The following is a 27,585-nucleotide window of genomic DNA, read 5'->3' on the forward strand; positions in this document are numbered from 1 at the left end:
AAACCTAGTACATAAAGTTAAGCATGAGAAAATAAGTATTTTTATAACAAAACTATTGTTGCAATGACAGCTATGTTGTTTTGAAAGATAAAATGCATTTTGAGGTCATCAAAACACCTGGTTTTAAACAACTTAAAAGCAAATTTTGGAACATATTGCTGTGGAAACATTTATTTATCAAATACAAAGGCTTTAAGAAATGTCTAAGTAAAAACTAGGTACTTTTCTAAATGAAGAGAATTTAGGAATGTCTTCTCTAGTAATTACTATTGTAACTTATTTAAAATCCTTGAAAAATTAAATACATATATGTGGTTCATAACTAATGGAAAATAGTAATTGTGAACAACGGATTGCACATGACCATATTGTTTCACATCATAACACAATGAAGTATTTTTCTTTGGGTCCAAATTTGGGATTTTTAAATTACATGCAATATTTGAAATGTTACATGCTATCAAGAAAAATCAATTCCTTCAATTAAGTTTCCCGTACTTTTAGAAGTAGCATTTGTTGAGGACATTCTGGTTTTGATATGATCAAATGCTAAACTACAAACTACTGCATTCATAATAATTTATAGGATTTATCCTCATTTACTCAAGCCAAAAGTATTTTCACCATAGTATCCATATTTAAGTTCCTTCCGACTACAAGCTCCAGCTTTATTTCCTATTTCAAACTGGTAGAATATTTTAAAAACAAAAGACTAAGTGTGTTTTCTGCATTGTAAATACTACATACCTCCTTTAAGGCACACAAGTAATTTAAAAAATTGAAATCAGTAAAGAAATACTGTACATGAAAGTCACAAAACCAGACCTCATAATACCTGATAATGCAAATGTTATCTGATATTATTTTATAATTAATCCATCATTGAATATATTTTATAATGATTCCATCATTTGTTAAAAAATTCTAATAAAATGTTATTTTTTCTTGGAAATAGCAGTAAAGATAGTTGCAAAATATGAATTAAAAAAGGATGACTTGTAATTGTTCACTCTGCAGAATCATAAATGCAGAGGATATATATAAAATAATCTCCTTAGCGTTATCTGCCAGATTTCAGATAAAGCATGAGGATATCACACTTAGCTATATCACTTGAGGAAAATTAAAGAGGTAGAATTGAAATATATTGAATTACAATTCTTTGATTTTTTTTTCTTTCCTGGGAAGAGAACTAAAACAGCATATACCTCCCCAGGTAGCACTGCCAGAGCGGTTTGTTCTGAGATGCCAACTCGGAATCCTTTGCCCCAAACATTTTTGCTAGAAGTTTTACAACCTGGAGGCGTTCTTCATTGTCATTGCTCTGGAAAATGAACACAATTTTTAAAAAACAGAAAAGTAAACCAGCCATAAAATAACACACCCCAAAAGCAAAATACTGCTTTGAACAGCTTTTAGACTATATAATAACAATATACTTACACAATTCAAAAAAATCATAATAAAAAATAATAGGTTTTTCTTGTATACAAATGTGTACCTTGAGACAAAAAAACCTTCGTTAATGCTGGGAGAAGACAAAACAATGAAGGCAGTGAAAACAATGCAGCGCAGTGACAAAAAACCTACTGATCAATGCCTGGTGGTAAATGTAGATGTATTTTTAATCATCATTTACAGGTGTTGCTGTTAGGAAATCTGATAACATGCTTATACAAATTTATACAAATCAATCACAGCATAAAAGTCACAAAACTCATTTTACTTCTACCTACATGTAAAAGTATACAGTTCTCTTGAACAGTTTTATTACAAACATTTAATTAAAAAGTTTTCAGAGCACAGGTTTTTAAAGGACATCAGATTGAGTACCCAAGATCTGACACACAGAGTATCTGGTCCTGGATTTAAAGTCTGTATTTAAGCCTGTATTTAAAACTGCTAAGTTACAACAGATGCTTTTCTTTCATATTAAAAAAAAATTAACACTGACAAAGATAAAACAAGACCTTCTTCAGTACGTTTTCATCAGCACTGGTTTGTATTACGCTTGTTTAATACAATACACAGCATTTGAAGCTTAAAACATGCTTTGGAAATGTGGGCTAATATTTGTGCAATTAACACGTATTTGCAGTTCAAATATATTTTTTTCTTTTGCTTATTAAGAAAACAACTGGCTGCAACAGTTCTTTGAAAATAGGGCAGTGCAGTCAAGTTGATTGAACACGTTGTTATTCACCCCTTATTATTTCATTCCTCTTTCTTGTAATAGACATGAGCTTTTTCAAATAATGTTCTTTTCCACCATCTTTGACGCTCTTATTAGTTCAACATCACCTTCTGAATTTAACCATAGAATAAGAGCATAATGTAGTTGTCAGAGTTCTCTGACAACACCAGCCTTAAAGACCAACTGTTTCTCCTGACTCAATACCATAAACGGGCTGAAAAGTTTTCCCGTATCTTCTTTCAATTCAGCTCCCTAAGAATAGTCAAAGCATATTTAAAATCCTTTTAAGTACCAGAGCAAGACAAGGGTGAAGAAATCTGACACTGATTTATTACTACATTACATGAAACTATAGTGCTTTTGAATACACCTTAGTATTTAATATTAGCAGCTTTAATAGTAGAGTTAACACTTTTTGTCTGTATTTGACTGATTTATCTGACTCAAATTCAGACTGACGTTTTACTGAGTCATCTACAACCTCCTCTTAAACTGCAGTAAACGGTATCTTTTCTTTTCCTGAGTTTCAGCTTACCAGTGTCTGTTACATAACGGATTCAGATGCCCTAAAAGAATTTTAACTTTTTTTCCCCAGCCTGTAGTAGTCCGACCTCCATTACTCATATCCTATCCCCTCCTGATTAAACCAACAAAATATTAAAAGTACTGCACACCTCTGAATTTCTCTAGGCAATCAACACAGATGCAGAGCAAGTAACCCTGGAAGAAGGGCAGTAGCAGACACTAAGCATTCAACTGCTTTATTGCATAGCCAGAAATATAGAAAAAGATTGAGATATCTTTTAACAAATTAGCCAAAGAAGAAGTTTTCACTACACTAGGCAGTAATCCAATTATACGATAAGCACCCAGGTTTATAGACCTGCTTGTAGAAACAACGAATATTTGTGATTATGGACCAGGACTATTTGGTACTTTCTAAATTTGTGCCCAGGATTTGGTCTCCTTGAGATATTCTCATTTAAGACCCTGAAGGTAATAAAATCAACCTGTAGTTGTTAATAAATGAACACATCACTGTCACAGTCTCTCTCCTTATTCTACTTTAATCTACTTTTTTTTCCTGAGGAAAAAATCAGTACGATAAGCTCTAGAAAAACCTTAATCCTTCTCCATCCTATGATGCATTGTGTAACTCAATAGTCATGTTCTTCACCTTTTCTCTTAGGTATGATCCGACACTCTTCATGCTTAATCGTGTTCCATAAAGATTCACCAATAAAAACTGACACTGAACACTGTTACTTCTAATTCCCAATACCCTGCTCCCAAGGCTGCTGCTCTTCTGCCTACGTCTTATGATGTGTCAGTAACCACTGAAGTTGGTCAGACTGTTATAAGTAGGCAAGCCCAAAAGAACAGGCAGCACTGATAATCTGGGCGGCTTTACGAGTAGAAGTGGACACAACCTGAAACTTGCCAAAAAATTTAACTACCATGTCCAGGAAGACAGGCAGCTCTAAAGTAATAAAAGCCAACAATTTGCTGATTGTATTCATTAGGTAACATTGGTTTAGTAGAAAAGTAAAACAAAGACAAATAATCCATTACGGTTTTATTCCTAAACACCCCATTCACGAGCTTTTCATTCTCTGAGACATTAAACGGATATTTAATTTCTGTAATACCAATTTCTGAAAATCAAATATCAAATTCAAATGAAGGGACATCAGTTTCAGTTACAAGTTGACCTACACAAGAATAGTCTTATCTCTGTTCTCTCCTGCACTGATAGTGCTTCTGTGTCAGTGCTAGATCTCTAAACACATCACTTTTTAATGCCAAGATCAGGCATTAATGGCTGTTCCTCATCAAAGAGGTTAGCTGGATGAATTTCAGTGGGCGTTCCGCTGATCCCACAGTCCCATTTCCAAAATAAGGTTAAAAAAACACCAATGAGAGGCAAACGATTTTTGACACAGCCCTCACATAGTGTTAAATTTTAGCAATACTCCTTTCCTGTTCAGACAGGAAAGCTGTTCAAACCACGGGAAACCAGCACTAGCAGCAGCAGCAACCGCTGTGTGCCAAGAGGAGTACGTGGCTTAGTAGGTGACATGGGTAGTAGGGTGATGGTTGGACCACATGATCCTGAAGGCCTCTTCCAACCTTAATGATTCTATGAGACTTGCAAGGTAGTCAGGGGATTTCTTTGCCCCTGACACCCTTAGTCCACCAGTCATATTCCCCCTCAGGGAGGTTAAGCAATGGTGACCACTTGACAGGAAGTTATATCTTCATGTCCCCTGTGGTATCAGCACCAACCAGGAGGATGCAGCTGCCCAGACAAACTCCCAAGGGAACATGCAGCCACCCAGATCTCCAGCTGCAGCATGCTTGTGTTTTCTACCAGTGCCTGAGGACAGCAGTGAGAGTGTCCGAGGGATGTACACTCTGGTAGAAGAATTGCTCAGCTTGGTGACTGAGCTTCGGGGGAAAGTGGGCAGTTTGAGGAGCATCCAGGAGTCCAAGCATGAGATTGCCTGGTGGAACCACACACTACCCTTGCTGGAACAGAAACAATGACTAGGCATAAACACCAAAAAGGGGATCCTTTACCCTCTCTCCACCAACCAGAAGGCAGTGGGATTAACTTGAGAGATAGAGGTGAATGGAAACAAGTCTCTGGTCCTTCTCATCTACCTTGCCTTCCCAGATGCCCTTACACAACAGATACGAGACTCTAGAATAGGAAGGACAGGGTCCCGATGAGGTGGATGATGATCCATCTATGCCAAAGGAGTCACCAAGGTCATTCTTTGCCTTTAACACCAGTGATGGGTGCTGGGACCTCTGGAGCCCTGGGTTGGAGGACTGCGACTAGGGAGTGATTAAGGTCCCAGCTGGTATTGAACTTGAACAACATTTGCTGCACTTAAATCTATGGGTTCCAAAGGTTTTCATCCCAGGGTACTGAAAATACTGGCCAATGTTACTGTGAAATCTTTCTGGGAGACTGAGAAGGGTCCAAGTTGACAGAAAGCAAGCAAATGTTCCAGTTTTCAAGAAGGGCAAGAATGAGTACCCTGGTAATTACGGGCCTGTCAGTCTCACCTTGATGTCTGATTAAATTATGGAGAAAATCATTCTCGGAGTTATTGAAAAGTGCTTGAAATTCAATGCATTGACTGGTTAAAACTGACATGGCTTCATGAAGGGAATACCTTATTAATTTGATATCCTGTCATGACAAGATTACCCATAATAGGTATGAAGGGCAGGCAGTGACATTTATTTTTTTTTGGGGGGGGGGGGGGGGGGGCGCAGGGGGGTGGAGAGGAGGATGAGAGGGAGAAGGGGAGGACAGACTACCACACGGGCAGAGGGGGGAGTTAATTTGGCAAAGCTCTTAGTACTATGTAATGGTTAGGCTCTAAGAGTTGTAGTAAATTGAGTAACCTCAGGCTGGCTGCCAGTTATTAGTGGCATTCCTCAGGGCTTAATTTTAGGGCCAGTTCTCTTCAGCGTTTTATCAGTGACCTGGACACAGGAGTTGAGTACACAAAAAGCAAGTTTGCAGATGATACTAAAGTGGGAAGAGCCCTTGCTTCCCTTGAGGGTAGAGGCGCCATACAGAGAGATCTTGACATACAAGAGCACTGCGCAATGAGAAACCATACGAAATTTAACAAGAGCGAGTGCCTGATTCTGCACCTGGGACCATGTAATCCTGTACGCACATGTAAGTTGTGACAAGTGGATGGAATGCTGTCCTGCAGAGAGGGATCAGGGGGTTTTAGCTGATGGCAAGCTCGACATAAATTAACAATGTGCCCCAGTGACCAAAAAGGCCAACTGCATCCTAGGGTGCATCAAGCACAGTTTATCTAACCAGTCACAAGAAGCGACTGTCCCACTCTACTCAGATACAGTGTGGCCTCACCTTGGTTACTACGTGCAGTTTTGGGTTTCACAATACAGTAAGGACATACAAATATTAGAATGTGTCCAAAGGAGTGCAACAAACACTGTGAAAGGACCAGAAGGCATGACTGAAAAGGAATGGCTAAGAATACTCTTTGGTTTGTTCGGTTTAGAGTAGACAGAGATGACCCCGTTGTTGTCTACAACTTTGTCAAGAGAGGGAGCAGAGAGGAAGGTGCTGATCCCTTCCCTCTGGTGACCAGCAATAGGATGTGAGGGTATGGCTTAAAACTAATCAGGTTCAACAAGTCCAAGTGCAAGGTGCTGCACCTGAGTTGGAGCAATCCCAGACAGGAGCACAGACTGGGAGAAGAACTCACTGAGAGCAGCCCTGCAGAGAAGGACTTGGGGGTTCTGGTCAATTAAAAGCTTGACTCAGAGTGCACTTGCAGCCCAGAAGGCCAACTGCATCCTGGGCTGCATCAACAGAGGGGTGGGCAGCAGGTGGAGGGAGGGGATTGTGCCCCTCTGCTCTGCCCTCGTGAGACCCCACCCGAAGTATTGTGTTCACCTCTGGAGACCCCAGCACAAGAAGGTCATGGACCTGTTAGAACAACTGAAAATATTCTTGGGACAGATAAGACAAAAAAAACAAACAACAGAATAAAGCACAAAAGCTGCACATTTCAGAGAACACCAGTTACTGCCAAGCATTCTTCATTCAAGTCAACACATACAATTCTCAACTGAAGTTACCTGTCATCTTGACCAACTGGTCAATATTTGAACCAAAGTGGCAAGGTGGTTGAACACTAGATGGCCACATTGTTTAGATCCTGTGGTGGTTTTACCCTGCTGGCCAGCTCAACTCCATCCACCACAACTGCTCTCTCACTCCGCCTCCTCAATGGGAAAGGGGAGAAAATACGATGGAAAAGGCTCAAGGGGTGAGATAAGAACAGCGAGATAACTCACTAATTATCAGCACAGGCAAAACAGACTCAACATAGGGAGATTAATTTGTTGCCTACTACTAGCAGACTAGATTAGTAAGAAACTAAAAGCAAACTAAAAACACCTTCCCTCCCCATCCACCTTCTTCTACATCCTTACCCAAGCGATGCAGGGGAATGGGGGCTACGGTCAGTCCCTGGCGCTTCGTCTCCGCCACTCCTTCACAGTCACTCTCTGCCCCTGCTCCCCGTGGGGTCCCTCCCACGGGATGCCGTCCTTCCCGAACTGAGCCTGCGGGGGCTGCCCACAGGCTGCAGCTCTTCAAGAGCTGCTCCCACACGGCTCCGTACCACGGGGTCCATCCCCCAGGAGCAAATTGCTCCAGCACGGGTCCCCCACGGGCAGCAGCTCCCCCCAGACCCCCTGCTCCTGCGTGGGCTCCTCTCCACGGGCTGCAGCTCCGGCCTGGGGCTTGCTCCTGCAGGGGCTCTCCATGGGCCGCAGCCTCCTCCAGGCCACATCCCCCTGCTCCACCGGGGGCTCCTCCACAGGCTGCAGCGTGGAGATCTGCTCCATGTGGGACCCGTGGGCTGCAGGGGGACAGCCTGCTCCACCAGGGGCCTCTCCACGGGCCGCAGGGGAACTTGTGCTGTGTGCCTGGAGCACCTCCTGCCCTCCTGCTGCACTGACCTTGGGGGCTGCAAGGCTGGTGCTCACTCCTCTTCCCCAGCTGCTGTTGCACAGCAGTTTTTTTTCCCTTACTTAAATCTGCTCTGAGAGGCCCAACCAACATTGCTCACTGGCTCAGCTCTTGCCAGCAGCGGGTACCTGTGGAGCCGACTGAAACTTGCTCTAATCTGACACGGGGCAGCTGCTGGGTTCCTCAGAGAAGCCACCCCTGCAAACCCCCTGCTACCAAACCCTTGCCATGTGAACCCAATACAGATCCAAAATAGTAAATATGCACAACAGAGCTACTGAGGGACCTAAACTCTGTCACAAGTTCTATACTAACAGTTTCATATCCCACCATATGTAGCCAAAAATTTGGTCATTGACAGGAAATCCCTTGAATTTTTCTACATTAAAAATAGATAGTCTAGAACTTTCATAAGACCCTTGTCCCATGAAGACAAGGATCTCTTGAAACTCATTCCGCTCCAATCAAAGACGTTACTGGCTGATATTGCTTCACGCTGATAAGCACCAGCTCGCTAAGCATGTGGTCAAAGAGCTCCAGAAATTAATGCCATTAAGACAAGAGGAAGGTGGCTGGTGTGGCACTGAAGTGCCTGGCACCCATCGCTCTTGGCAGAACTACAGTGAAAAAGCCTCCCAGCAGTGCCAAACACAAGAAAATGGGGGGGGGGGGGGCGGTGTCATAAGTATGCACAGAACTAGAAAAAGGCAGGCAGCACAGAAATATTTCGCCATCAGCACCTCTCTCTTTTTATATTCAGTTCAGTATTTCAAGTCGTTCCGAGAGGACGTCAGTGGTAGCATACATCTCAGTCTCGACAACATTACTACAAGTTAATTTACAATGAGTGAGCATTTTACTTTGGGTGGAGGAAGTGTAGCTGGAAAGCCTCCCCTCAGTGTAAACTGACTCATCCCATTCACAGAACAAGATTCTTCAATAATCACATCTTCAAAACCTGATCAACTGTCTCCTTGATGTACCTCAAGTAAAAAGGAAGGAAGGATGGATAAACTTGAACGTATTCTTCTTTAATTCCTCAGTAATAAGAAGTAAAATACATATATTGTTAGAACATACACAAGGACTTTTTCAAGGGCAATCCCTCAAAGTTGTTAACAATATTATCATACTTCCAGGAATTTCTGTCGTCTCTTTAGATAAGAATTTCCCACTTTGTTGTCAAATGACATCCCAAAAATTTGATTTTTTTTTTTAAATTATTAGTATTTTTTAAAATTACCAGTAATCGAGTCTCTATAGACTTTGCCTTTGGTAGGGCCACGTCACATTTTTCTTTCTTTATATGGATGACTAATTACTCTTCCCAATCTATTTTAACGCCCTATGCCCTAATGAGCTGATCTCCGTTGCTCGTCAGGCTTCGCATGACATGGCCAGCATATTTTAAAAAAAAAAGTTTAGCATCTGTACAAAACCAGCCATTTATCATTCCTTACTAGCAAAAAGATTTTTTTAGACAAGTCAGAAGAATTTACAAAGAGCTCTTTGATAAAAATGGCTTAAACTGAAAAGAAAAAAATATTTTAAGAAACCGATTTATTTCTTTTCAAATGAGGTTCCATTGGCATGATAAAAAACTGGGTTCTATTCGAATTCATGCAGAACTTGCCAAGCTTGCACCTGAAAATATTTTGTAAAGCATCCCACTGATTCAAACACTTGGTGTCTAGCTCAGAGAAAGTCTACAATGAGTCTACTCCATCTGGCCAAAATTTTTCTAACTGCTTTTAAAGCCAATTTTAAAGCAAATGCACATTTTCAAAAACAGAGCAATCGCCCGATTTATCTTTGAAGACGACCTTTTCATATGTCCACTTCCATTTGTTCAATGCATGCAAGATTAGGTCATCTGACACATTCTTGCTCCTCAAAATTTACAAGCCAACCAATGAGACGGGCACAGCTTTCCTTCAACACCTTCCATTTTAAGAGTAATACAAAGCCCTTTAGCAGCAGAGAAGGAATATGAGATCCTGGAACACAGTAACTGTCACACTGCCCCATAAACATTTGAGTATCACCCCTAGTATTTGAATTCTATTATCACACCTGTATATTCAAGAGCAGTAGCAGACAATCTCAGAGAACAAAAATTCAACGTTTCTGCAAAACTATGCATGACCTAAACACACTCCACAACCTTCTGCTTAAATATCTAGTGGAGAGCACATAGCACATGAGCTTATATGGCAAAACTCTTAAGCTATGGCCACAGACAAATACACACCATGTACCAAATCTGGAAAAGCCAAAGCCATCTAAACAAACTTTGAATAACATACAGAGCTCACTGAAGTTTATGGTTGTTGTATCATTAAATTTAATTGACCTTCATTCAAAAAGCTAACTCCCCTCTCCCATATTTCATTAGGGACTGCCAAGCTTATCTTTGTCCTGTGCTGCCCATTTGACCCAAGGCTTCATCAAGCTAATAGGGATACTGCTGTCCATTTGTTTTTCATTCAAAGCAGCACAACATTAGCTGCCTTCCACTGTAAGGTGCTAAATTTTACTGAAATCACAGTCTCTTCTCCAACACTAATAGGCAATTTACCTGGACCTGAATTTGAAGTGCTTGACACTAGCTGCCACTGATTAGTATAACGCCACAGCTGTTGTTGGAGTGGAAAATACTTAATCATCACTGGCAAGTCTGCATAAAGAAAGAACTTGTGCTGATCTCACACAAACTGACTGTATTTCATTAATATTTCAGAACATCCATCTTCAGAATACCCTTTTAACCTCAAAATGCCCTTTTAACCACAGGAAGACCTCTCAACTCATTTAAAACAGGATTATCTTATTTTATACAAGAGTTTTTATGTTCTCGGATTTTTTTTAATCCCTTTTTTAATATAAAAGATGCGTCAAATTGCATTTGACAACTGATAGGACAAAACAGGCATATATTATTTGTGGTTATAACTTAAGGCACCCAAAAAAGGCACTTGAAGCAACAAGACAATTCATACAGTAGCAGTACATGCACTGGGAAGAGCCACAAACAGCACTGGAGTTTAACAAGAGATAAAGCATTAAGTAAGAGCAGTAAGAATGTAGCTACTAAAATTTACATCTCTTGGAAACATTTTAACACTGGATATTACAAATGCTAAGTGTCAACCACATTACCCTTAGGGTTTTAGGCCTCAAGAAAAAACTAGACCAAGGTCTGAGGAGATGAAAAACAGCAAAATACACGTTTTTGATCTCAGAAGAATATACTAACCAAAGAGCAGAAATGCAGACATAAAAAATGTCTTTTAAGTTAAGAGGTATTAAGAAACTAGGGAAAGGCTGAGAATCAAAATCACCCAGTTGAAGGAACAGAAGTTCCTAGAGCACTAAAAGAAAACAAGTTGACAAAGTTGTGTTCCTACTAATACTGATTCCAATGGTAAAATAGGATACAAACGAGAAGCAAGTATTGAAATACTGGCATATGTGAGTCAACGAAGGAGCCAAGCGTGACACATTAGGAGCGCAAAGATGATTCAAGAAGCTGCAGTTTTAAATGGACCTAAAGATGGAAAGATTACTGCAATTATGGCTATGAAAAAAGGGTGCAGCACCAGTTAAAATTAAATCTCTTGAGTAACAGCTTCAGAAATAGTGTTTTTACTGGAGTGAGAATAATTGTTCTCCACCTCCAAGAACAGATATTAAGGGCTAAAAAAAGGTGTGCTTTATAAAAAGACAGCAAGAAGTAAACCGGGCCCCACTTCTTTCATAAATGCGAATAGAAAGATACAGCCACTAAAAACAACTTGTACAACCATGTAGTGTATCTACCCAGGAAAGATTAGCGAAAAGATAACAGGCATGGACAAGCCACTACAGTAATAAACATTACAATGAGAACTGGCCACAGGTTCTACAAAACTAAAGCCTCTCCTCAACAATTGAAATATGTGCAAATTTAGAAGTCGCCCACTGCACACTAGTTTTTAAGTTCAGTAAGTAATCACTTTCAAACTTAGCAATAAAGTAATCAAACTCCCCACTTCCACAGACGTCTTGTGAAATGACTAAATGAATAAAGGTGGAGCAGAAAAAAGGAAGTATCAGCTGTTATACTGAGTCTCTGCAAGTGATGGAGATGCTATGAAACAGCAGAAAGTCAAAAAGGGAAAAAAAAAAAAGCTATTAAAATAGGTACAGTGCAAACACAAGCTATTTTTCAGATGGAAAAAAAATCTTAAAAAAATAGAGATCATTGTAACAATGAATCCAAGACATATTTCTATGTTTCCACCTGTGACAGACTTCCTATTTAAAGAAAATAGTCACTGCATCAGTTTCCATTAGCAGTGGGCCCAGTTTATCCCTTCCAGACCTCACTATTGTGAACAGATGTAGTTTCTCTGTACAGCTAGCAGCACAAAGTACTTTCAACATATTAAAGCCCTTCATAACAAATACTACAGTAAACCAAGAGAACAAACCAGATCAGATTCAAGCCATTAAAAAAAAAAAATCGACTTGTTGTTTGAAAAACAGAAGCCTAAAAACATATGCACACAGACACTGTAGGTTAATACAGTTGAAGTTAAATTACTCTTAAGCACTTTTATGAGTATTCTTTTAAACAATGCAGACTTGTTTTACATATAAATATTAGTTTCATATGCCAAATAATTTGTGATGAACTTGTCAGTACAAAATCGTATCAATAGTGAAAAGCATACATGTGTTTCAAATAGACAGAAAGTATAAGAAACACTTACCTTAAGTTTGAATTCAAGCTGGGGTAGAACAGAAAGCAAGAGGTGACTGTCGATATTGTATAGCTCCAGAATAAGGTCAAACACATGCTCTGACAGGTCACTAATTGATGTTTTCCCAAGCATAAGAACCTGATTGAAGAACTAGGAAATAAAAAAGACTCTACATTAATAACACAAGTATACATACACTTTTCTAAATGCTAAGCCTGTCTACTGCTAAATCTACCCTGATAATCTTACAGTAATAAAAAGGGGGGGGGGGGGGCAGAACAGGGCTGTGTAGTTGAACTCTTAAATATACAAATCTGTTTTGTATTCAAAATTACACATAAAGGAAAAACATATGAAAAGTAAAGAAAAGTAACGCTTAGTTTACTGTAGCAAGGCTACAAATAATTTAAGCAACACAGCTTTACAGGGGTCCCACTGCATCAAATCTTTTTATAATGTGACTATATGTACAGTTATTGCACTACTAAGAATAATCACTTACTCTAAAATCATTCCAACCTTTAGACAAAACAAAGCTGAAACAACTGGCTAGCTGATAGGTTAAGAAGTTGTAAACATATGTAGTAATTAGTAACTGACTATTCCAGAATTTATATTTACAAGCAGCATAATGCAGCTGTAAAGCAATTATTTCTTAATAAACTTGATGGGTTTGAGAGAAACTTCATAAATATCAAATATTAATTCTATACGACATTCAGCTATATCCTCTCCAAATAGATGGGTAAATAACTAAATAAGGAGTCTGCTACCTCCTACTTTGCAGGGAGGGAGGTGGTAAGGCATAATTTTGCAAATTTGTATTCTCTTTGGGTGAAAATATTACAAGTGTGGCTAAACAGATTATATTATTTCCACCTGCCAGCAAGGTGACAGAATTCATTTAAATGGCACTTCAATTTCCTTTTACAAACTTAAGCATAGGGGGTAGTGATGCTAATCAGTCCTGACAAGATTAATCATTATCAGTAAAGAAACTGAAAACACGAAAACAATCCCTATCTAGGTTATAAAGTGAATCCCAACAAATGATGCAATAAAAAAAAAAAAACAACAGGTTCCAGTAATGTTGATTAAGTAAAAACTGATAGGTGTATTTCATTAGAAGTTAAGACTCTCTAACCATCTTGTAGAAAAGTCTTCCTTTCCTGGAAGCAGAGATGTCTGGAATGTATATATTCCTGGTTAGACAATTAACTCCTCCTGTGTCTTTAATATATTTTAAGAAAATAATGCTCAAAGAAACCAGACAGCATACTTCCCACTTGTGGGAAACCAAGAACAGAAGAATGCACGTGCACATTTTCCGTAAGAGGAAGATTCTTATTGTACAGACTTCCTTAAGACCACAACATGTCACCCAGTTTGTAATCTAACCTTGCAGCCAAGCAACATTAAAAACACATTCCCATGCAATTCCTCCCCAAACAGCAGGTTTGACTAACAGGTTTGGAGTGAGAGTTTTCACTAAAATTTTTCTTGAATCTTAAAAGGTAACTACTTCCCAAATACCACAGGTGTTACGAGTCAGAAAGCAACAAAAAGCATTAAAGATTTTCCACTGTTTTCAAGCTCTTGAGGTTTTGGATACATGCCAGGAGACATGCTATATCCTTAACTACTTTTAAAAAAGCATAATTCCTTCTCCTATTGTGCAGCTTAATTCAGAGCATACTTATGCCTGACCTTTTCTGCCTCTCAACCCTCTTCTCCTGCACAGACTGTGATGTCTTTTACTACGCTTAACTTGGCTACAGTCCTCAATCCACTCAATTTTCCTTCTTGCTATCTATTTTTAGTGTCTATCTCCTCCTCTTCCTGTGACAATGGCATTGAAGTTCTGCTGTCTTCACTTTTTTTTTTTTTGGCGAGGAGATGAGTGAGACTATTTAGAAGTAAAGAAAAGAACTTTGCCACAAAAATAACGTGTTTATACATATTTATCAGAACAATACATAAATACATTTGGTCTTCTGGTCACATTCAGGATTAGAGAGAGAGGTCCCCCAACACAGCAGAAAGCAAACTACCCCATTTTAGTGAACAAAATTGTTAAGGGCTTATTAGTTTCTATATGGTAAAGAAACAGACTCAAAGGGAAAGTGCTTAATTAATATAACAATTAACTCAAAGAACAATTGAGACTTTCTAAAGTTACCCAACCCTAATTAACTATATATAATTTATTCTTTTTATAATACAGCTTAGTGTTCAAAAATTCATTGATTTCCATATTTGCTTGCAGTCTTCACTTACATTAGTAATGTATGGTTCAATTGCTTGTGCTGTCCTCTTCAGTAAAGCCTTTGCCAAATCATAGGCTTGCTTGTTTAAATTCTGAAAAAATAAAACAAAAATTTTAAGCACATATATTATCCTTAAAAAAATAATCATGAGAGTTCATATTTACCATACACTAGTAAACGCATTAAAGAAATAGCCTCTTCTTTTTATACTTTCAGTAATAAAGGTAATACAGTCAGATCAAAACCAAGTCCAAACAAAGCTTTGAAAACTTCACTGGTGATGTTGAGAAAGCTTTCCCCATAAATCAGTTTACTTTTCAGTTGCCCTTCTAAGCCTGACACACAACAATGTCAGTTCCTGCACGTTACTGCTGTTCTTCATCAGCTTTGCCCAAAACCAGAAAAGCACTGCGAAGCAACTTTGAGGCATTTACAGTCAACACAGCCTCTGAACAGGACTGTGATACCAAGTACAATTCTGCCCTTGCATCAAGCAGCCACCCATCAACCATCAGCACAGTATCTCTATAGCGTCTCCCAGAGATGCTCGGTATTTTGGACTCAGAAGAAAAAACTTCAATCCATGCGCATGAAGAAAAACTAGTTTCTTGATTTGTTAGGTTCTTGTTAAAACATTACAAGCCATGCCTTCCTACCCCTCCATTTCTTTAATTGGGTTATTACCATCATCATGTCCTTCCCATCACAACACAAAGGGGATGCTACCTACTTTCTCCAATTTTTATACTACGTTTTCCAAAAATTGTCAGAACAAAATGCAACCTAGCCCTTGACACCCACTCCAGACTTCACTGACACAAAGTAATTGATACCAAAAAATACATATAACCTTTTAACAGCTAAAAGTCTCCATAAAAATACAATCCTTCCTATTTTGATGTCTTTGCAATTTAAAATAATAATTAAAAAAACACAGCATATTCAAAAGAAAACAGTTTTAAAGGGTAGCTTGGTTATGTACCTCATCTATAAGAAGGAATATCTATATTGTTTTAGCATAAAGAAAAGCAAACACAAGATGCGTTGCCACACCCAGATATATACACAGAACTTATGTATCGCCTGTATATGCTTAGTCTGTGTTGCTATCTCAATTTAAAAAAATTTTTTACGAAGATGGACTGTTTCACATCCGTAATTCCAGAAACTGTATAGAAATACAGGCTTGTAGACAGCAGCGGGAACAGATTAACGTTTTGTGCTAATATAAAACAAAAGAAGTCTTTGACTTGCCTACTGACAGAATTAAGTGTCTGAAGTCAGGACTATGAAGTCCAAGTCTGAAGTATCTATTTCACTCAGAGCCACTACAGAATGTGAATAAAAAACACGGTTCTGGAGAGATACTAAAATGCTTTCAGAAAATGCTAACATAGTAAGAAATTACCAAAGCCCAGCCTGCAGTGAATCCTACCTTCTTCTAAAAAGCCTCATGTGAATATAAATGAGGAAAAAAATATTAGCTTTTGTAGAGACAAATCAACTACAGGAAAACTGAAACATAGCTATCACAGCACATTAGGAACAGAAGAGATATGAAATTAAAGTTCAGAAGCAGTTCAGCGATTACCCTCTGCTATGAAAACATATTTTGCTTGCTTAATATTTATCATTCTACAAAGCCGACTGCCATCGTCACAGCTGAGAAACAAGTCATAGTATTTTCATGACCAGTTAAATTGTAACAAAAGGAAAGCCAAAATTTATTGTCAAAGTTTCAGCAATTTAAGCTATTAACTACTTTGAGACGTGATACAGAAAATGTCCTAAAATGACTGATTGGCGATCTTAGAACGAGTTCCTTCATTTTACCAAGACTGACTTTGAAATGAGACATCTCAGGCTTATGAACATCAGAAATGAATAGCTTCATTTCAATCTTTCCCCCAATTTAAGAGCACTTTTGAGCATTTATTTTCCCCTGAAGAAAAATAAATCAGTGTGTTTTAACTTTCAACCTCATAATTTTTCCCTTCCATTACCTAAACAAGATGTAAAAGACTGCCAATGGTTGGCTCTCGCAAAATTGTAGAGCTGTTCCACATCGCAGAAAATGGAAGGTTCTGCATGCTACATTGTTCTTTATGGCTAATATTTTTTACAAAAAGTTTCCACCTGTAGCATTTGTTTTCTGTTTTGTCAGAATTGTGACCGCCCAGGAAATAAAGTGCATAAAAAGCCATAATAAGAACTGTATGCTGCTGGCAGTTACTGCTCCAATCCTTCTTGATTTCCACCATTCACCTCCACCAAAACGAAGGAACCAGCGTCCACCTGGGCCAGCGTGAGCTCTACATCCCAAGCAAGGTGCAATTGCCATGTAAACCAAGCCCAAAGAGCATACCTCGCACAGCAAAGCTCCAACAGGCAGACCTGCTTTGATTCACACGATTTTCGGCTTGTATCTTTCACACAGCAGATGATATTTAAAAAAAAAAAAAGCTGTCATAACTCATCTACACAACTACTACTAACTAAAATTTTAAAAATTAAACACGATTCTTGCACGTAGCCTTAGGAAAAGAAGTCTAAAAAGAACAAAGATCTTTCATAATTAAACCACTAAATATCAGGCCAAAGATCTCCCAACACCATAATGTTTGCCGAGACAAATGCCTGAAGTAACTATTTCCAACCCTGAGTAAATTACTCAGGCTTCATCCTATATAAAAAAAAGCTGAGAAGAAAAAAAGTCTAGATCCCAAAAGGCTAAAGAAGGTAACTATTTTCTTCCCATGGCTCATGAACTTGATTTAATTCTGCTGGCCCTCGAATGTCCAGAAACTGTACTTTGTTTTCTTCAAAATGTCAAAGAATTCTTATAAGCACATGAGAAAGTTTTCTCTTCCTTTTTCCAGTTCCAGGATACAGACAAAAGCAGGAAAAAGCAGTATTGCCTTAGTTGACAGGAAAACACGAGCAATCCAGGCCAAAACCCAAAAGGTTCAAAACTTTACAAACCATCTGACCTATCTTTTGGACTAACAGAATAGCCATAAAGATTCTTTAAACTTCTCACAAAGGAGCAATGTTATAAGGTAAGAGCTAACTTAACATATTCCTTCTTTTCTTTACCTAAAATCTTATACGGCTATCCTCTGTCCTATCTTTCTCCACATTCAGAAAAAAAAAATTATATGTACTTCAAGATCTTTTAATGATTTAAGAAAGCCTTCACTGATGGGGACAATCAACTAGGATTCCTCAAACAGCACAGAAGTATCCCATGGGGATAAGCTTTCAAGAGTCCCAAAATGGGTAGAAATGAAGCCACCAGTTAACTCAATTGGCTTTTTAATCTTAGAAAGCCTTCAGCAATAACCTTCAAAAGACAAACCACCTTCACCAACCGTAAGAAGTCTCTGCTGTGTGAACTCCTACCGTGATTTTTGTGTACATATTGCTAACATCAATATCTTCCAGAAGCGTAAAAACCTAAGTTTTCTCATCTTATTTTTCATAGCTGTTCTACTCCAGCGAAACTGGAGAAAACTTGTGCTGCGGACAGAAGCAGCAGTGGCAGCCTCCCTTGCAGCGCAGCACAGACCTGTTTGGGGATCGATGGGCAATGCTCTCCAGGATGCTTTGCCACAGAGCCAAAACCCAGTGGTTTGGCTCTGCTGATTTTTGTCCCCAGTTACTTTTTCCAGTTGCCCCATAATGTCCAATTTAACAGCTCAAAGCAATTACTAGTGAAATAATTTGTACTTACACTTTAAAAGCAGAGAACAAATGCAGGTCCCTCATTTTTCCTCAAAAAGACTAGCTAGCACCAACCCAGTCCTTAATTTTCTAACTGTAGGACTAAAAGACTAAAATCAAAGTGTCAAAACTGTGTATCTAGAGCCAATGTTCCTAAAAAAAAAATACATTTTAAACATCATTTTCTCAGAATTAGAGAAGAACCTTCAATTTGATTCTTCTTATCAAGGGCACAGCAGTAGAACTGGCACCCAAGAGCACCTCACAAAGCAGCTTTAACAGATTCCCTGGTTCTTCTGAGGGAGAGGGAGGGAAAACAGCTTTTTTTTTTTTTTTAAGGAATGGCTGACAATACAGAGAAAGCTGAGCTGAAGTGTTGCCAAGATAGATAACACTTATTATTAAGCAATTCTCTAATAGAGCCAGTTAGGAATTTAATTGTCAATATCACTTTCCTAGGACGATAAGCATGTAAATCATGTGGGATTCCCTGTAGTACTCCTGAGGCTGAAAAAGGAACACACTGGCAAACACTCAACGAAATAAAGCACTATTTGCCTGCTAACGAACTGCACAAAAGTGTTTGCAGGCGCTACCATAAAGGTTTTATAAGCTAAAAAGACAACTCAAAGAGAAAGGAAAGCTATTAATTTTTCTTGAATTTTTATATTGACTACCTCTCCCTTCGCTCTGGTCTTTTCTGGGCTTAGTTCACTAAATTTCATTCCCTCTTAACTAAATTTTATTCCCTCTTCATGTAATCCTATCATAGGAATTTCAGTGGAGTTCATAGAAAGGAACAAAGAAGCCAAACCACAAAAGCAAGAAAATGATTAAACAGCAAAGGAATTCAGAGCTGGGCACATGGTCCAACAAATTAAGTTTGTTGTTTTATTTTATTATCCGGTCTCTGCTGTACTACTACTCAAGCAAGCCTAACGTACCTGTCTTGTGGTATTAGCATCGGCCACTTTCATTCAGATTTACATCAACGCAGCTTTTATTGACCAAGAGTGATGGATTACTAACTCAAGGGAGCTAGAACATCTTAGACTAGATCAGTGATTACTATTATTATTATGGCAGGCAGACATTTGATAGAATACCAGATTTTTGCTGTGCTCCTTATGCCGGAGTTTTTGCAGTCATCCTGCTAGCACCATTGCTACTTAGACTTACTACACAGAACTATGGACCAGATCTGGCACTTCTCTTAGGAGAAGCACTGACCTTGATTTTAAGAGGAACCAGCACTGAAGGAACCTTTAGTAAATTGCTCGTTTAATTACTGTAACTCTTAAAAAATATTCATATAATTTTAGTATCAAAACCCAGCCACTGGACCTTAGCATCCAGGGTGCAAAACTAGAGGAGCTGCTTGAACCTTCTGTTCCCAATGCACACTTACAGACTGCTCCTTTGAAAAATTACATAAAAATTAAAAATTACATAAAATTAAGCTCCTCGAGTCTTCAAACTACCATTACCCAATACAACTGTTTATACACCAGAAGTCGTACTAGCTGTATCATTATTTTCCAGAATAGTCATGCAGTTCACTCCACAGTCCCTCGTGTGTACAACACTATTTCTGTCTGTATGCAAAATACATGCTTTGCCTGTGTCATCTGCTGTGAATATCGTTGTCTCACATACAACGTCTCATCTGATTATTTGCAAATCTGAGTTAATAACAAATCTATGCTTCTTTCACTCCATCAAAAATATTCCTTTGGTTCCCAGGGAATCCAGCTAGATAAGGATTCACTACTTACCATTACACCAACACTTGCCACCATGTCATTTTTGGTCAGTCTGGTTTTGGATTTTCCTTTCCTATAGCCCGTACAGCCTAACAGCTAGATCAGCCAAATCATAGTTCTTTCCTACAGTGGACCTTAAAATTAATCCCCTTGTGGTTTTATGCTTAGTGGAAACAAGTGGAAAAATTCTCACTCTGAATTCAATACATGCTCCCATTGCGACATTATCCACCTAACCACTGTCTGTAGCTGCTATGTAAGCTCCAAAATTTTACATTAACATTATATGAAGATACTGAGATGAAACAAAAATCTTAGAAGCTTCTTTCCATTAATGTGAAAAAGGTTAAAAAAATTAAAACAAAGTTAAAACTACTCAGAACGTGGAACAAAGTTACAAAACTACTTCAGTTAAAAAGCAACTTATAAACTAGTATCCTATCCAAAGAGTCAAAGTTTTTTTCAATCAGAACCAAAAGAAAATAAAACCCCAAATTCCTTATCCTGATAAAATGTCCTCAGTCAATAACTTTAAAGCCATTACAAAGCAATTTTGTTTCCGTGCTACAGCCAAACTAACAGGATACAAATTACTCAATTTAAAATCAGTTTATTAAGCCTGAATCAAAAAAACAGTACATCTGAATCAAGTTCAACACAGGTCACACAACGAAACAAAGAACAAGTGCTTAACTGAGAATATACAAACTGACATATTCTGCATACTCTTATTTTTGTTTCCTGTATTCCAAGGCTTTACTTTGTAAACCTGAGTTTTAGCTACACAATTTTCAATCTGGTACCAGCTTAAAAGTAGTAGACCCCTGAATGACAGTGCTAAAACATTTCCAATTAAAATAAAGAGATTAGCCTATACTAAACATTTTGCCTTTCATTGTCAATAGAAAAATAAGTCATGTGTTGGTATTTTTTATTGAAACTGATGGCCTGTGGTAAGGCACAATGCATCGTGCTACCTGCTACATTTTTCAGAGAGCAAAAATCCTTTAGCCAGCATCCACTCACATGATAGCTTCTATAAAAAGCATTTAAAAAGTCTTTTTCCTCAAAACATCCCTTTCTCTCCCCCCTTTACTTCCCCCCCCCCCCCCCCCCCCCAAAAAAAAGCTGTTTTGGACATGCACAACTGTCCAAAATCCAGCTAAGTACACATTTCCTACAAAATTCCCATAACCTGGGCTCTTCAGACACCACTGTTTCTGAACATAGTTTGTTCTAGGCCTACATCAAAACCATGCTGACACGCTTCCAATGACATCAAATCAACATTTATAACTTTTTCCCTTCTGCTTAGGGCAGCACAATATTTTGAACTGTTGATACAGCATTACACTAATTAAAAATTTTTCAAAAGACTTTTTTTTTTTAATTTTCAAAGACATTTTTCAAATGTATGTCTTTATATAAAACATCTGCCAGTATTGGCCATGTATCAAAAAACTGTAAATTCACATAACATTAAAGCTTCAAAATGACTTTGCTGATACTTTGATTTATGCCAAGTGAATCAAAGCAATAAAATGATACTGAATTTTACAGCCATTTAAACTGATTTGTTTGCTAAAGAAATCCAACTGAGAGGAACACATTTGCTACAGTTATTCTCTCAATGGAATCTAAATATCTGAATATATACATATATATAATAAATTTTAATCAAAACAAATTAAACTACTAAGTCTTACCTTATGTGCAGGCACCAGATTAACTAACACTGTATCCAAAAGTTCCTGTGACACAGTATCTCCCTCACAAATGATAGAGCTCATGAGATCAACCATGTGCATGTGTACTTTTTGGTTATGACCGTTGCTGAAATTAAAAACAAGAATCCTTAGTGCACCATTTGTATAAAACAGAAACTTCCAATCAGAATGTTCTTCAAGGTAATACCAAAGAAAAACAAGGAAGAACAATAATAATCAAATCACAAGTTTTCTTACGAAGTCAAACTACTTAGATTTCCGTCCTGCACACGCCACTTCTCAAAATGTTCTCAAATCTCATGCCCTCTCTGTTTACTACATTAAAAGAGAAGATGGACCATATCTGGCCCTACAGTAAGAATAAAATGGAATATTAGAAAGTCTTTCACCTCTACTCAACACCTTTGAGTTCACATATGGAACACTTTGTCCAGTGCTAGGCTTCCCAGTACAGAAGAAACATGGATGTACTGGAGTCAGTCCAGCAAAGTGCCACAAAAATGATTACAGGACTGGAGCAGCATTCGTACAAGGAGAGGATGAGAGCTGGCTTTTTGTTTGTTTTTGTTTTTGTTTTAAAGCCTTAAGAAGAGAGGGTTTGGGAAGAACTTATCGTATTTAAATACCTGATGTTGGGAGTACAGGACAAAACTCAGACTCTTCTCAGTGGTGCCCAGTGACAGGACAAGAGGCAATGGGCACAAGTTGAAATGCAGGTAGTAACATTTAAACACGAGATTTCTTTTTTCCTGTCAGGGTGACTGACCATTACAACAGATTGCCCCAAAAGGCCATAGGTTCTCCATCCTTGAAGACATTCAAACCCTAACTGGCTACCGTTCTGAGCGACCTGCTCCAGCTGTCCCTGCTTTGAGAAGGGAGAGGTGGACTAGATGGTCTCCAGTGGCACTTTCTGGTACCCACTGGCCTTTGTCCCCCATTTTCATAGAGAGAATCCTCCAATTCTCTTAGAACTGTACATTGTACCATTCACCTTCAATTTCAAGAACACGGTGAAATAACTGCACTAAAACACAATCAAAGTAAATTTAATTGGAAAAAACAGACAATTTGCAGTGTATCTTGTTAAATTAAAAAAGACAGAACTGACAGTCTGTTACATTTATACTGCTGCTTTTAGTTAAACTGAATTAAAAGGGTATCAAAATTAAGCTTAATGCTGAAAGTTACCCAATAGGCAGAATACTTAAGTGAGAAACAACTCACCTAAACCATGCAATAAAATAATCGTAGTGACAGTACTTACTTTATTACTGAAAACAGTGTTCTGTACAGTTGTGTAAAAATCTCATTGCTGTCTTCTAATTCAAAGCATATGTTATAAGACTTCACCCAAGCAATGTTCTAAGTTGAACAGGAAAAACATAGAAGTAGTGAATAAAAGATTACGTTTAAAAATCACATTTAAGATTTATCATGAGATAAGTTATCAAGCTTACCTCGAGTAAATAAAAATATCGATTGAACTGGGGGCTTTTTGTATCTTCTAAACCCTTAAGTTGCCTTGTTATGAACATAAATATATCCTGAAAAGAAAAGTGACATTTAATCAACTGCAATGAAATTTTTAAAGCTATAATAATTACCTGTTTAAATCACTAATATTCAACAGTACAAAATATGTAGTAATGACAAACACTATTTCACTGTCCAAAAAAAGAACAAAATCTACAAAATACCTCAGAGTACATCAAGGAGTAATCTTAAAATGCTTTACCTCTTTATAAAGGGTTGAGGAAGTGCCCTTTTTCAGAGGAAACAAAATTTTATTTTCCAAAGAAAAACACTCAATTTGACAAACAAAACTGCAATTGGCTGACATGCTGCAGAAGTCAAAATGTTATTCACAAGGACAACGAATTTTACATTTTTACTGTATGCTACAACAGGTTTGGACTGGAGAGAAGAAGAAAAAAGCAGAAACCAACTGCAGCCTTCCTGGGAGTATTATTAATAGGCTTATACTGCAGCATCTATGCATGTCTCAATCACCATGCTACTGACAGACCACATCTCTTGCAAAAGACAGGTAAAAACAACAAACCAGGTTTTCCCTGCTTTCCATATCAATTTTCAGCACCACAAGACTTCTTTAGAAAAAGTCTCACACAAAACAAATTTAAGCAGTTTAGAAGGAACAGCCAATTATGAACAGAACGGAAACACACAAGAAGGTGTCTTCCTAAAATGCTTTTTAGATTTAAACAATGAATACCTGGAAATACCTAACTACTAAATCAAATCAAAAGGATTGATAAGTATCATCATCATTCAGAGACAGTGTTCTCAAATTCAAGTGTATCCATAACAATTTATCTAATAATTTAGGTGCAAATAAATTCCCAAGTATATAAAGTCATCATAAATACACGAAAGCCTTACAGTTAGCCCTGAAAAGTTTATTTAGAAGAAAGGAATTGTAATGTAACTTCCACATTAGGATACACATATGTACATGGAAAGCTTATGAGCTTCTTCCCCTCCTGCCCCTGAAAGCTTTTCTATGATGTTTTCAAATGACCATTCAACCTTGCCCCCCTATTCCCCCAAGAACAATGAAACGGACAAAAAATGAGAACATGGTTCCGTCTTTCTAAGACTATGACAACAAAATACCAGCCTTAGTGAATAAGACAAGCATTTACTCTTCTAGGTAAAACCAAGACTTAGATTACACATGACACTATCGTATCTTGGTAAAAAAAAAAAAAAAAAAGTCCAGCAAGCACATGGTTCTAAGATGCAGCTACATTAATGTTTGAGTTCAAATAAGATTGGACCTTTGAAGTGTTAAGTAGGGATGATCAGAAGGCTGTGCATTTGGTTCACGCTTCAGATCAGTTAAAAAGCACATGAACTGGACACTTTGGTTGAAATTAAACCAGAAGATGCAGTTCAAAAGACACACCTAATGGACTTCAACCACTAAAAAGAATTCAGAGACATCAGTCTGAAGAATGCCCCCTTTAAAAGTAGGGCTTCCCCCATTAGCAGGCCAGTAGCCCACCTGAAAGGAGTTCCTTTAGCTGAAGAACTGGTAGGCCACGAGGTGCTGTGAAGTTTAGCAGTCATCCAAATTCAATCTCAGCCAAGATAAAGATTCAAATAAACAAGAAAACAAGCATCTGGGAGAATGACCCATGCCAAACATAAGAACTACTTCATTTTAGAGCTCATGCTTAAAGTATAATGGCTCTTTTTGAAAATGCTTCTTGTACAGATGAACCTCAATCATTGCAAGAATGGATTGTGTTCATTTAACAAAGTATCTCTATTTTTAATCCTGCACCTTGGTATGCAACATTTATTTACTGAACGTAATTCAAAGATCCTACTGAGATCAAAACTAGTTTTCCTAATAAAGTACACATTGTATTGCACATGAATACGTATATTAATAAATAGCATACATGGGCAATATGTCTAATAGCTGAATGCTTTGCAAATAATAATGGCAGAGTGTGAAAAGTTCATAATGCATTCCTTTTTTTCCTCCTATTCCTGTTTTAAAGGAAGCAAGACAGATTGAAAAGTATCTGCTGATTTTGAGTATCTAGTGTTGTATGACCCAAAGCTTTTTCTTTCTTTGAGCATACAGCATATATCATCTGAACACACATTTATAAACGTAAAACACAGGATAAATTAACTTTGGCTGCAGCTAAGAAATCGCAACACTTCCACAGCTTTGACAATATGGCTTCACATCAGACTCCATAAAGCAAGCATACATTAAAACCCAAACTCTAAAACCACAAGTGCTTATGCTTCAACTTTAGGAAGAACATCAGATGTTTTCTGTGGATTGTTGTCTTGATACCAATTAACCACATAATGGCTTCAGTGTGTATCAGAGCCATAGCTTTCACCACAGAACACATTCAGATACTTTAAGTTCTGCTACTATATACACCCTCAAACATCTCGATTTCAGCTGAGTCAAGAGTACCATCTACACGCCTAAGTGTTGGAGTTTTTTGACACACAGCAGTGAATAGAACACCTTCCCCAAGAAAATCAGAGCTGGGCTCTAGGCTTTCCCCAGACTGAGGACTTAAGGTAAAAGTTCTCACATCCCTGAAGAGCAGTCCTGCTCCGTTTCTGTTTTTACCCCAGTCATGGCATTTTCCATTCCTATTGGAAAAGATCTTTCAGTACTCAGTGAGGTATTTAAGATTTATACTGAGGATACACAAGAAAAGGGATCCTCAAATTCTGATCCCTTCTCTCTGTAAATTCATGTCATTCAAGTGACAGGGGTACAAAGTAAGAGTAAACACTTAAGATCACTGGTTTTCCCCTCTCAAGAAATTAACCTTTTCATCACTTCCTTTTTCCATCTTCAACTTGTGTGCTATACATACCGAAGGAGATTCTTAAAGCTGCATTATGGATATAATATTAAATACTGGGTAGAAACAGTGCCAAGATATAACCCAAGAGGAAGCATTCTTCCTTCTACCTCTGTCTTAAGTTGGAGGGAACTCTTCAACGTTTCTATCAAAGCTTGTCCTGCAACCACAAAAGCTATGTTCAGCAGAAACTGGTTTGCAATAATCTACCTCAACAGCCCTGGGCAAAGGTCTATTGTTTATCCTGTTTTTATTTCTCAGAAAGTGTTTAGAAATCTGCATCAAGAGACTGAATTCTGAGATCTGCACAGACTACAGAACTCAGTGATGACGGAAGAAGTTCATAGTCTCTTCAGAGCTCTGTCCAAGTACTAGTAGCATGCTTATGCTGTAAGTAGAAGATCAGTAACGTAAACCTTCCAATATTATCTATAACAAAATCTAAAACTCCCAACTCAAGAAAAAAATAAACCTAACAAGTGAAGGAAAACATACTCAAAACTGAATTGGAAGTCAGGAAGCCTTAAAAACAGATTTAAACATAATCCAGTAGAGAAAGGAGATGATGTGATCACTAAGTAAGGTAACTAGATTATGTGTAATCAGAAGTGCCAGAATTTAGAATTAAGAAAATACACCTAGCAAATCCCTAAGTCTCTCTCCAGTACATCAGGTAACAAAGCATGAACTACAGTTACAACTATACTGTTCACCCTGCTTATGACGCACTGTCAGCATAATCACTAGACTAAAAACGGAGTCATTTCTCCCACTCCCCTGCCACCACAACCATCTTTTTATCCTACCGTGGGGGGAACGAGGGTATGTGTGTGTGCTACACTCTTAAGTCAAGGAGACAAAAAAAATGCAAGTTTTTAGTGTTATTCTTCCCTGCAAGGTTTTCTGTATCAATCAGTTAATCAGTCCAGATTCAGAGTGTGCAAAGGAAGTTGTTTGATATTCTAAGTTGTAAAGGAAGTTAGACTTCTACAAAAAAGGAGAAAAACAACAACAACGGCAACCTAAAATGAAACGTCCTGAAACAAATGGGGCAGATAGTACTGCCTTTTCAAAGCTGGTATTTCTCAATCAACCATCTCCATCTAGTGGGATCAACAATGCTTGTAATTGCAGAATTTTCCAGCTCACATCAGAAATAATTATCCTCTATACAGAAACATTTTTTCTTTGTTTCTGTAGCTTTTATCTACAAAAATCCACTGACCATCTCTTGGTAATTTAATTGAAAACAGC

At 38.0% G+C, this 27,585-nt stretch overlaps 1 protein-coding gene across 7 annotated transcripts in view; it reads right to left on the reverse strand.

Annotated features, from left to right (window-relative positions):
* The window catches only part of PDS5B (PDS5 cohesin associated factor B), a 116,678-nt gene that overhangs the window by 62,215 nt on the left and 26,878 nt on the right, over positions 1-27,585 (reverse strand). For all 7 annotated transcript variants that reach the window (XR_005815978.1, XR_005815977.1, XM_040543864.1 and 4 more), the window contains exons 4-9: positions 23,419-23,505; positions 23,226-23,323; positions 21,938-22,064; positions 14,756-14,836; positions 12,488-12,628; positions 1,209-1,324 (exon numbers count right to left, since the gene is read on the reverse strand). Coding sequence is in view for 5 of the 7 variants with exons in the window: in XM_040543864.1 (XP_040399798.1) it covers positions 1,209-1,324; positions 12,488-12,628; positions 14,756-14,836; positions 21,938-22,064; positions 23,226-23,323; positions 23,419-23,505 (650 nt within the window). In the remaining 2 variants the exon portion in view is untranslated. The remainder of the gene's footprint in view (positions 1-1,208; positions 1,325-12,487; positions 12,629-14,755; positions 14,837-21,937; positions 22,065-23,225; positions 23,324-23,418; positions 23,506-27,585) is intronic.

This window comes from Cygnus olor, chromosome 1 (assembly GCF_009769625.2).
Source record: "Cygnus olor isolate bCygOlo1 chromosome 1, bCygOlo1.pri.v2, whole genome shotgun sequence".
Taxonomy (NCBI): domain Eukaryota; kingdom Metazoa; phylum Chordata; class Aves; order Anseriformes; family Anatidae; genus Cygnus; species Cygnus olor.